Source organism: Plectropomus leopardus, chromosome 6 (assembly GCF_008729295.1).
Source record: "Plectropomus leopardus isolate mb chromosome 6, YSFRI_Pleo_2.0, whole genome shotgun sequence".
Classification (NCBI taxonomy): Eukaryota; Metazoa; Chordata; class Actinopteri; order Perciformes; family Serranidae; genus Plectropomus; species Plectropomus leopardus.
Window position 1 is genome coordinate 6153541 of NC_056468.1, and position 12622 is coordinate 6166162.

The 12622-nt window shown below is 39.0% G+C and overlaps 1 protein-coding gene across 7 annotated transcripts in view; it reads left to right on the forward strand.

Annotated features, from left to right (window-relative positions):
• LOC121944223 (citron Rho-interacting kinase) overlaps positions 1-12622 on the forward strand; it is an 83644-nt gene that overhangs the window by 23726 nt on the left and 47296 nt on the right. For 4 of the 7 annotated variants that reach the window (XM_042487949.1, XM_042487946.1, XM_042487952.1 and 1 more), the window contains exons 10-16: positions 1269-1364; positions 1619-1735; positions 2754-2863; positions 3170-3344; positions 5751-5948; positions 6056-6109; positions 12182-12379. In XM_042487949.1, the coding sequence (XP_042343883.1) occupies positions 1269-1364; positions 1619-1735; positions 2754-2863; positions 3170-3344; positions 5751-5948; positions 6056-6109; positions 12182-12379 (948 nt within the window). Of the gene's footprint in view, positions 1-1268; positions 1365-1618; positions 1736-2753; positions 2864-3151; positions 3345-5750; positions 5949-6055; positions 6110-12181; positions 12380-12622 lie in introns of all 7 variants that reach the window. The other 3 variants (XM_042487947.1, XM_042487945.1, XM_042487950.1) reach the window with 1 other exon arrangement.

Genomic DNA, 12622 nt, shown 5'->3' on the forward strand with positions numbered 1-12622 from the left:
ATAAACAAAGGGGTCTACCAGCAGTCCTACATTAAAATTCTTTTTATTAATTAATAATACTAGCTCTTTTAATCTGATGAATCATTTCATTCAAATTTATGAGGATTTGTTGGAGGGTGCTTTTTTTTGTTTTTGGCTGGTGACAACATAAAATATGATGATAGACATTCAAATCGACATTCTCAATAGAAACTTCAAATGTAAAAAAACAAATAAAACATTTGGTACAGCTGAAAAAATTATACAGATTACTACTCTTATTCATCCATAGACTTCACATCACATCATTTAATCTGCTGCATATCTGCCCCAAGCTTTAACCCAATCAGAGGTCTAATTACACAAAATAAGTGACAAACAGCGTGTGGGTGTACAGGGGAGAAAGTAGTAGTTCATAGGAAATAATAATTGCTTTTTTCCATTTTGGTGTACCAGTTCTGGGGCTTGAGTTTTATGTTTTAGTTCCACCTGTGCTTTTCCTGCCATAACAAGTGAAAAATGTCGATAGAGAGTGCTCAAAAGAGAAGGGGTCAGGTTGACCTCATTGATGTGGATAACAGTGTGTCTCATGCATACTGAAACCCGCTTCCTTCCTACATCCATAGTAACAAAGACAAGAGACTGATTTTCTGTGTAATTCACTGTTGTTGAACTTTTATGTATTTTTAGCTTTCTTTTAACTTTATATTTTTACTTTGGTTCGTGACATATATGATATGTGATTTTATGCAGTTTTATTGCTCTTGTTTTTTGTAAGGTGAGTGTCTTGAGTGTCCTGAAAGGCGCCCAAAAATAAAATGTATTATTTTTATTGTTATTATTATTTTAGTGCGTGGATACTTAAAAGTCATGAATATATTTGATAAAAATGTGTCCCCAGTTTTAAACATTTAACAAAGTCTTTCACTGCCTCACTGCCTGAACAAACATACTGCATCTGGTATCAAAAATGCCTAAGTTTGTAAGCTTATTTAATCTCTTATTGGCTCCACCACAATCGCCTTGCAAATGTGCTAAATAACAACTCATTATAATTATATTTTTCCAATCACCACACATAACCAGCAGGAACCATCAGTGATTTTGATTACGAGTTTGTGATTTTAGGGGCCCTTCTGACTACCTCTTGCATACCACAAATATATCATAAGTATAAGCTGTTTTTTTGTGATACATTTCTTTGTACATCTCCCTTTTAATTAAAGGAGGCACTAAGTTTTGTCTACTTTTAGCAGTTGTGTGTATGACATATTTATATGTTTGTGTAGGCACTGGAGGAGAATCTGCGAGAGACCCAAGCCACAGCCCAAAGACTGGAGACTCATCTGAAGCAGAAGGAGAAGCTCTTTGAAGACAAGATAAAGGTAAAATTCATGAACACAGAAATGTGCAGGCTCTTTGGTGCTACTCAGAAAAAAACAACAACAGGCAGGTACATCCTGATGTACTGTACTATCAGGAAGTGCTCTGTGCTATATTTGGAGGTCATACTTGAGGTGGTTAGGTTGTGGGTGTACTCTATGCTCAGGAGATCTACAGTATGTCATCTTCACACTGCTCTCTGTCCTGTTAAGTGATATCCTGGTTATGGTTCTGTGGGCTACCTTGCATTGAGCAGGTGTTGGAGGCCCAGATGAAGGCGGACATGGCTGATAAGGAGATGCTGGAGTCCAGTCAGAGCAAATATGAGGAGGAGGTGCGGGAGAAGTGCAGCATCATCAGTGAACAGAAGGCGGTAAGCACTGACCAGCTTGGCAGTGACACTATCTCAGGCGTATTTTAGCATTTATCACACTGACATAGATATCTTGTTTGGAATAATTTTGGGTAGGTTATTGTAGAACTCAAAATAATGAGCCATAAAATGACAGTTTACACTAAAATAAAAAAAAAACAAACATATATTTACTTATATCTGAAGTGCCAATTATCAATTCAGATTGTTTGGTGTGAGTTGCAGAGTTTTGGAGATATCGGTGGTAGGGATGTCTGCCTTTTCTCCATTACAATTAAACTAAAAGGCACTCCGCTTGTGGTGCTGAAAGCAAAACAGTGCATTTGAAAAACTCAACAGCAATGTCTTTTTACCAGAAATCAGGACCTGGTTACTTAAGATAATCCACAGACCATGTTGTGAGCAGGTTCATGAAGGAACTATTTTCTCTCTACCAAACTACACCCACCAACTGTATCACCACACAGAAGAAAGGATGTATCTACTAATGGACATGAGTGAGCTGACGTGAAAGTTAAGCTGAGGAGGACGGCACTAACGTTTACATCTCTTGCTGTCAAGAGCATGAGCTTCTTGTCCGTGTGTGGATTAAAGCTTTCCTCTGCACCATGATAACGGTGGTAGTTGTAGTTTGGTAAAAAAAAATACTTCCTACTTCTAACTGCTCACAATAAGGTCTGTGGAATATCTTAAGTAACAAGGTCGTGATTTTTGGAAATAGACATTGCTGTTGAGTTTCTCAAGTGTTTTTTTGGCACTTAGAGCACCACAAGCTGAGTACTGTTTAGTTCAATTACATTAGAGAAAAGGCAGACATCTCTACAGTCAATATCTCCAACATTCTATCTACATCTACATCTACTTTGATAAACAGCACTGCAGGTGGGAGCAAAACTTTTTAATTTATTTATTTATTTTATTTTGGGGATGAACTGATCCTAAATAAAGCCAGTGATGTGAATATGTGACTGAATGTTTTATTAAAACACAAACAATACTCTCCATCATTTCTATTCAGACCATAAATGCTATGGACTCTAAGATGAACAGCCTGGAGCAGCGAATTGCTGAGCTGTCTGAGGCCAACAAACTGGCAGCCAACAGCAGTATCTACACCCAGAAAAACATGTAAGCACTGTTACACAAATCTTTGTAATTTTGTTTGACAGTACATCTCTATCCATGAAATACAGTAATGTGAAAGCTGTGAGCTTTTGTTGATTATCCCAAGTAAAATATTAGCTTTAATCATAATGGTTTAATATATGATGAAGTGCAAAAGAGGAAGTTGTAGGGTGTAGTTTGTGCAAAATTATTCCCAGAAAATGCCTTGTTTTTTTTGTCTTTGGAATGTATGTATACATAATGGCACAATACAAGATTGCATTGGCTCCTATTGAACTTTTTGCACACAAGTATGTGTGGTGTTGGCAGGAAAGCCCAGGAGGAGATGATTTCAGAGCTACGCCAACAGAAGTTCTACTTGGAGTCTCAGGCTGGGAAGTTGGAGGCCCAGAATGCCAAACTGGAGGAGCATCTTGAGAAAATGAGTCAGCAGGAGCAAAGCAATAAGAGTCGTGTTCTGGAGCAGGAAACTAGGCTCCGAGAGGTGAGGAGGTACTACAAGTAGATGGACCAGAAAGTTAGGTAGTAGGGCTTAAAAAAATTACAATACTAGTACCAGTAGCACTACCATTAAAGTGATTCTGTTACCAATAGAGTATTTAATTTAATTTTTAAAAAATCCCACTTCATTCAATTCTTATCTTGTGAATGGAAGTATTTAATTGCGTAAAAAGGCACCAGATGCCACAGGCGTGTAGCGTAGCCGTACTTTCAAACGTTTTGGTGACATCTCAGCACACCGATCTACAAGCTTTATCAATTATGTTACCCTTGACTTAACCACACCACAGATCGTATGGGTTACAGCTGTAGTGGGCCAATCAGATGTTGCATTAAAGCAAAGAATGCTTGCGATTGTCAGCTGTGATCAAAGCCATATAAATTATTATTTTTCTACAAAAAGGATGGAATGCAAGTATCGTTTGACTGGGAGAATTTCAATACCATTCCTTTAGTTCTTTTTTTTCCTCAACAGCAGTTTGTGACTCATAGGGTGGATAATAGATATGTTGACAAGGTCCCAGCTGATCAGCTAGAGTGATGAGAGGAGCAGCTGCTGCAAGTGAATGTGCATTTTTAGACCCAGCAGAGGGAATGGTTAAGATTTACTTTGAAAACACCTAGAGTTCTGCTGCTCGACCTCTGCCTGGAGTGCACCCCACGCTCCGAAAGTGTGGTGCTAAAAATAACCAAATATCTTTAAACAGCATCCTTAAAGAGGCCTTATTATGCTAATTTTCTGGATCATATTTGTGTGTTGGGGGTCTACTAGAATAGGTTTACATGCTTTAATGTTCAAGAAACACATCGTGTGTCTCATACTGGCCTTTACTGCAGCACCTCTGTCTGAAACAGTCTGTCTGACGTTATGTCCCGCCTCCCAGAATCCCAGTCTGCTCTGATTAGTCGGCTGGCTCACTCTATGCACATATACAGTGCCTTCTGAGGGAGAGAGAGCTCCCTTTAGCTTGGGCTTTATTACTTAGGAGAGTTTTTACAAAAACAAAAATACTATACAAAACAATAAAGAAAAGGAAAAAAACCCAAAGCACAATAGGTCCCTTTTTAGGTATGGTCCAGCTTCAAATAGAAAATATCTTTGTGGCAGCATTTATTTTAATTGTGGCAGGCTGCCACATATGAATGACTATGCAGAAAAACCTGGTATGGAGACCTGGCACCCAGCCCTGTTGTGAGACAGATGTATGTGTTGATAGACTGTAGGATAAAGGCTTTCCGACCAGAGTTTAACAAGCAGGTAAAACCATTTCATTTTACTCCCTTGTTCCGTAGTTGTTCCTTCCTGTCCTGTCAGTCCCATCCTAGTCTGTCACTTCTGTGCCTAATTCTGTTTCAGTACAAATAATTTCAACTATTAGAATCTACTAACTTTTAAGTGTTGCATAGATAACGCTGAACACTGGGCCTCTTCCATCTGTACTGATCTGGTTTCAAAGAGTGGAAACACACCTGTGTATAACTGCTCTCCAGTATATTGAGGTTATAATTATGGTGCATCATAACCCCATGTGGAAGCAGGTGCAGCATATAAAACAGTTATTAAATTATTATATATATAGGCTCTAACCACAAGGCTTAATGCTAAAAACAATAATTTGATATACAAAGCATAAATTAGATATATTCAATTTTATTTATAAAGCCCATTATCACAAATCACACTTTGCCTCAGAGGGCTTTATAGCAGCTGACATCCCTCTGTCCTTAGACCTTTACATCGACTAAGGAAAAAACTCTCCTAAAAAAAAACCTATGAAAAAATGGGAGAAACCTCAGGAAGAGTGACTGAGGATGGATCCCTCTTCCCCAACAGACAGATGCGCAATAGATGGCATAAAGAACAGTAAAATTACAGTAGATGAAAAATGATACAAAGGAGAGAGCATGAGAAAGAGGGGGGGGGGTGCACAGCAATAATAATAGTAACAATAACAAACAATAGTAATAGACATTAAAAAAAGTAATTTGCGATAGTATAATATGACATGCAAATATTGTAATTTATGTATTTGGCAATAACAGTCATATATGTATACTAATAGTGGAGGCATGACTAATAGTAAGGGCATATGATATGACAGTGAAATCTAGTAGTATTTTGTGGTCATTGCAGGGATCTTGTTGAGGACTTGTTTTAAAGTATTCTTTAATACTACTGAAAATGAGTTTTACAGGCTAGAAATCTCAACAACAGGAGAATTTTGGTAAAGATCAACAACCTTTCTGGCAAATGTTTTAAGATAATTTTATAACACTGGATGAAAAAAAAAACGTGAGGCAAAGTAAAGGTGAAGTATCTGTGCCTTGGGGTAAGTCACATTCTCGTCCACCCTCATCCTAGATGGCCTCTTCCTGTCTCTCTTCGTAGATTGGGCTGGAACATGAGGAACAGAAACTGGAGATTAAGCGTCAAGTGACGGATCTGACTCTGTCGCTGCAGGAGCGCGAATCCCAGATCAGCAATCTGCAGGCAACTCGCCGCGCTCTGGAGAGCCAGCTACAGCAGGCTAAGACTGAGCTGGAGGAGACCACTGCAGAGGCTGAGGAGGAGATCACCGTGCTTAGAGTGAGAGAGAGAGAAAGTAGACTTGTACTGAAGGTGACATCTCTTGTGATGTTATATAATACAGGCAGTGAAATCTGTCCTTCTGTCTTTCTTGTCATACCTGCTAGGCACACAGAGATGAGATACAACGCAAGTTCGATGCCTTGAGAGACAGCTGTGCGGTAAGCTGCTCCCTCTTTTTTTTCTTTCCTTTTTGCTTTTTCACTCTTTCCAGGAATAGACAGCTTGTCTGGCACCAAGCACCAGCTGACTCTTCACACATCATTGCACATAACTAACAACCTAAAGTAGACAGAATATTTCAGTCCATATGTGTTTCTGTCATTCTTGGCTAAATTAGGCTTCATTAAAAACATTTCTTCTCTACTTCCATTAAATATAAAATGTCTCCCTGTGACTTTAAACACTCTTATTCATCTTCCTTCTCTCTCATATGGTTAAAAGTATCAGGGTGGGTCCTCGCTCATGTTTACAAAGCTGACCCAAAAACATTGTATCTATGGTCAATGTGAGAATTGCAAACATGCACCAATTTTTACACAAGTGGTAAATTAATTCCCAGTTGAATTGGTTTCAGTTATGCAGTTGTGCACATAAACAGCCAAGTGAGCTACCATTACCAAAACAGGCCCAGAAGGAGCAGGCCCGTTTCACACAGCGCGCGTCAGGAGCGCGTGAGCGGCGCTGAGCGTGTTGTTACATATTTCGGCGTCAATGTTATCAAGTTGGAGCGTGCACGCTGCCTGCCTGAGCCTGACCTGAGCAGCACTTGTCAGATGCGTCTCCGCTGCATGTTGACTGCAGCACATCTAGAGAAACGGTGGCTTGCCGATTTTTTCCGCGTGACGCGCGCGTTTGTCAGCAGAAATAGTGAAGATGGTGTTTTGATGATTACATTGACTCTGTACCACTTTTTACTGCAGTTTAAAAGTTTGTCCCTGTCACAGAGATGAGGAAATACAAAGACGGCTGTCATACTCCAACTTCCCCGCTTCCCTTTCAAAACAAAAGCCCTCTGACAGCGTCTCTGTGGACAGAATCCCATCAGTTGCTGAAAGAAGGCATTTTATTTTGAAACATTTATAGGACCGTGTCGTCGGCTGTGCAGGAGCTTGCACGACTTCGTAAATGAGTAGAATTTGTGCTTATGAGTACAGAAATACATCACTAATATCTGCGGGCCGTGAGGCAGCAGCGACGTTGCAACAACGCTGCATGTGTGAACACCACAAGCATTAAACACGCTGCAGTTCGGCGAGGCCGAAGTCACGCACTTCTGACGCTTACTGTGTGAAAGGTAATGGCTCTTATCCTGCTGTCATGGTTGTTTGGTGCCTGCACATTCTAGGATTTCTTTTCTTCTTTTTTTTTTTTTTTAACTGCTCTTCATGGTTTCATTTACCCAACCTACCTACTGGCTAACAGAGCACCTCACAGTCCACATGTACTGGTAGATTTAGCCAGAAGAGTTTTAAATGTGTCGTTTGATTTACGAGATACTATTTTCCCTTCTATAAAACCACATTATCTTATCACCAGTGTCTGATAATGAGGCCAAGCTACAAATGATGCTTCAAGAAACTACCAGTTAAATAAGTTCCATCTTTTATTGTGTACATCTTTAATAAGTGAAGGTATATTTTTTTCAGTACATGTAGCTATTTAACAGCCATTTATATCTTTTCATTTTTCAGGCAATCAGGGCTAAATTAAAGGGGAACACAACCTAAATGGAGACTGTTATTTCCATGGCCAAGAAAAGCTCAATCAATATTTCTGAACATGAGCTGCTCTTTCTCAAAGTCAGAAACCACAGAAGTGAGTCTCTAACTTGTGATGTCATCAAGTATAAAGTCTAGTGCTCCTCCAGAGACAATTAAAACTGACTGACTGATTTGTAGACCCACAGGATGTTTGTTTTCTTGTTTATTCTAAAAGGAGCTTTACTCTATTGTAGTGTTCTCAGTGCTGAAGCAGAAAATGTGCTTATATACTCAGAACTTATTCCCCTGGCTGCTCTGTGTCATCTAGAACATCAGCTACAAAATGAGGTGACATCACAAGTTTGACTTTTAGGACTCTGGCTTTTGGATTTGAAAGAGAGTTGTTCATGTGTACTAATATTTTTGGAGTGCCTTAGACCACAGGGATAACATATGAATTATTGAAATGGGTGTAGTTCCCCTTTAAAGCTGCAGTTAAGGTTGCTTTCATCAAAATAACTTTTTGTCATATATGCTGAAACAGTCGCTACATTCACAAAAAAGTGCATAACACATAGAGTTTGTGATAAAAGTATGTCACTCCTCCTTTTCATAGTGTTTCTAATGACATTTTCTACAATATACCATGACAAAAGGAAAACAACCAGTCAGAGTCGAGGAATCTATGACAGCGGTCTGCATACTAATCACTGCTTGTGAACTGTGGTCAAATTAGGCTGCTCTGATCAAATACAAATCAAGATTCTGTTATTGCATTGCCTGTTTCTCATTTCTTTTTTTTCAGAAACATATTTTAGTGTACTGTTTAGCTGTAGAATGTGAAAGTTGGTCTGGCCAGTGGGTGCTGCTTAGTTTACGCTTGACTTTTGTCAACATGGCAGCAGGGTCACAAATCTTGATTCATAATTTAACAGCGCTGCCTAGTTTGACAGTTTTAGCGCAGTTCATAAGCAGCGAGTGACTTGATTGATAGCTGCGTTAGAGGCTCCTGGTCTCTGGTTGGTAGACTCCAGCAAATGCCATCAGAAACACAACAAGGAGGCAGAGGAACATGATTTTGTTCACATCTATCTCATGCACTACTGTATTTATGTAATGCGTAATATGACAAAAAGTTATTTTAATAAAAATCTCCAACTATAGCTTTAAAGTATCATATAATCCCAAAGGATTGTCAAGTTTATGTAACTTTATCTGCTAGTTGCACAAGAGCAGTACAGGCACTTTGGAATTGTAGTTTTCTCAGTCCCCAGGCCATTTTGAGAGTTATTATTACATTTTGTTATTATTTAGTTGGACAATATTAGGGTATGTTGCTATGGAGCCCTTGTGTCCCACTAACCTTGAGAAAATGATGATGTCATGTTTAAGGGATTTGAGTTTCTTCAAATTTATTTAGCTTGAATTAAAACCAAGATCATCACGGTCTTCCTTTATTCCATTGCCCTACTTCTGAGATCCACCCACTCACAAACTGTTCAGAGAGCACTGTCCATAGATTCAGCTGGCCAACGTTCAGGCAAACACAGCCAAATTCTGCAACAAGCAGAGCTTGAAATGCCACTCTATTTTTTGCCCTGCTGAGAATTGTGATATTTGTCTATCCGTTAGTCTGTCTGTTGAATACTTTGGAAGGCTGCAAGATATCTTGACAACTACAGTATGGGCCAAATTGTCATGAAATTTACATAAATATTTTCATCCATCATTTTGCCACCCCTTAGCAGTTCTAGTTTTGGTTTAGTGTAGCCATTATTTCCATTTGACAGACATATCAAAAACATAGCAAAGTGCCAATATAATTGAGATATACTGAGCATATTAGTCTCCTTCAAAGGATGAATTCTTTACATGTTGGACATACCTGAACTTTCCTCTTGTGCGATCTTTAAGCCAAAATGTCAGCGTACTACAGAAGCCATCCCATAATCAGCAGCCTGCAAAGAAACCTGCTGACAGCAGACATTTTATTTTTAGCCACACTACTGGTAAGACTGTAGAAATACTTACAGTGTCAGTGTGTTAATACAAACACTGTCAGTGTGTTCTTTGTTGTGTCAGTTATTTTGTATTGTGGGGTTTATTTTGTTATAGTATATATATATAAACCTGTAGCCTCAACCTGCCACTAGAGGAGCTTCAGGCTGTTATCCTTGTTCAAACATGTATGTCTTTCTTGTATCTTTAATGACTCTAAATATACCTGGCTTACATTAGCTAGCATTATGTTCTCCATTCAGACTGGAAAAAAAACATATAAAAGGTTACCTTGACAGCATAATAATGGTGGCATTTGAGAGTGGAGCGCTTTCTTATAAGTGCCCATTCTTCCTGCTGAGTTCTTTTCTTAACACAGTGAACATTTAGTTTTGAATTATGACAGTTTATATTGTGGTACTACTGACAGTTGTCAGCCCACAGAGATTTTGTTATACTGTTTCCACTGAAGTAGTTATTCTTTTAATATTTCTGTTTGTATTAGACCATTGCACGCATGTTTTAAATTGATTAGGACTCCTTTTAGACTGGATCAGCCAAAAGACAATTCCATCTTATTTCACCTATAAAAGTAGAATTTACTTTTTAAGCATTATCCCACTTCAGGGAGTGTTATTTTAATTATCTTCGGTTTATCTTTGATTATCTTCTACAACCCAATCATCACTGTGCTGATAGAAGCACAACCTCCAGTGTGATATTGCTTTTATACAATCGTTTTACAAGCGACATTTATTAGTTAAAAGTTATTTTATTGTGGCTTGTGGTGTTGATCTACATGTAACCACAGACCAGCTACTTTCCATCATGTGCATATATTTGTATGTTTTCATTTATCGTGCAACCAGTGAAATATCTGTTTACTGTCGCTTTGCTGGTAGGTGCGATTCCAATGAGTTAACAGCTCGTTCAAACTGTAAATTGTGACACTTCTTTCCTTTCCTTTGTCCTCTTCTGATGATAAGTTATATGTTGAAATATGTTCATCTTTGCGGTGCAAACGCTGATTCAGTGATCGTTACTGTAGCTAACTGATGGTTAATGTAATTGATATTTTAGAAGACCTGTTTAGCAGATTGATATATGCAAAGTTAAAAGTCCCAGTGATGTCGTACTCTGTATCAGCACTAGTGGAATCCCTGTTGTTGTTGAATCAAATTACTTGGTTGGAACTAACTGCAAATTTGTTCATAATGCAATTTTAACCATTCAGTCAGCCATATCTTGGTAGTAATAATATCCCTAAAAAATAGTTACATATAAAAACTGTGAGTAAAGCCATATTTAGGTGGATTCAGGCACCACAGCATCTGTGCTGCTTAGTCGGTTTCATAGAAAGAGCAGGTGTTCCTCTGTATTTCGTACTGCCAGGGTACAGTAAATGTTACATTCATTTTAGTCAAGGAAACTGTTGGACTGATTTACTGCCTCTTTAACTGGGCTTTTTATTTGCTGTACACCCACAGCCTTCACAAGTTAGTATTGAGCCATTTGTATTTAGCAGTGTTTAGGATGCAAAGCTCCGGATGTGATTTACTTTAGGTTCGCAAGTTGCTCCATAGATTGGGATGATGGACAAGTTGAGTAAATATAGAGGCTTGCTGGATCACAACTGTATCCATTTCAGCCCTGACTTCCTCGCCCCGCCTTAAGTCTTTAGTTGCTGCTGTCAGTCCCCTGCCTCGGGGGAGCAGAAGCACTGAGTCAGTGCAGAACAGACAGCTAATTTATGGACTTAAAAGCTTTGCCCCCCCCCCCGCCACCTGCAAGTTCTGCATGGTACACATGTTCCCATGAGAGCAGAGAATAAGGAGCTCTTACAGGCAGCCTCGGCAGCCTTTCACCCTCATTTCCCTACAGCGTGCACTGTAGTCATGGCTGATTAGGGGAACAGACTAGTGCTGATGAAATGATTAGCCTGCTCCTTGCTCTGATATGCTGCCTGGGTTAAACAAGTAGCCGAGATAACATGCTGAAATGATTACCGCATTATATCACTAACCTAGATATCTGCATCATGTAATAATGCAGCAGTGGAGTTTAGACTGTGTGGGGTGTTTGGTCAATTTTTTGTGTGTATGAGTAATAATATGCACAATGTTATGTATATGCACGATGTAAGCAAGACCTTCTTATGCATATAAATTTTAACATGAAAGTACATTTATTGTGTATACTGAGTGTATATCAAAGTACAGTAGGGGTACCTTTTTCAGACCTATTAACAGAATATCACAGTATGTATCAACTGTGTTAAGACTTAGAATGCTGCATGTTGTAACTTGAATGCATAGTAAACATACAGTTATTTAAGCCTAATATATCACTATTATCAAAATACTCATGTCTGATGAAATTCTTAAAGGACATGAATTAATTTAGAAAATCCTGATTATGTTTTATTAGTAGCTGCTTTTTATTTGGTTGATTTATTTAAGGTGCAGAGGAGGTGCTCTGTATATTGTCCTTTCTTTAAGCTGGCAGTCTGAGTGTCTTGTTGACTTCCTGCAGGTGATCACAGATCTGGAGGAGCAGCTGACCACACTGACTCAGGAGAATGCCGAGCTGAATCGCCAGAACTTCTACCTGTCCAAGCAGCTGGATGAGGCTTCTGATGAAAGAGAAGACCGTCTGCACCTCAGCCAGGACGTGGACAGGCTGCGTCGGGAGGTGGCCGACCGTGAAATGCACCTTAACAACCAGAAACAGGTACTTGTTTTTAATCCCTGTGCTGCAGTTAAAGGTGCTTTGAGGTTTGACCTGTAGCGATATGATAATGCGACAGTGTTTTTACATGTTGTTCTCTGTTTTGTTAGTTCTCATGCACAAGCAGTCAGGTGACAGAATACACATTCTGCCAGTAGTTGTCCATCCAAATGTAGTGCAAATTTTACATCGTTTTCAGAAAATCTGCAAAAGACAAATTTGTTTGAGTTGTGAGTTTATGTGCTT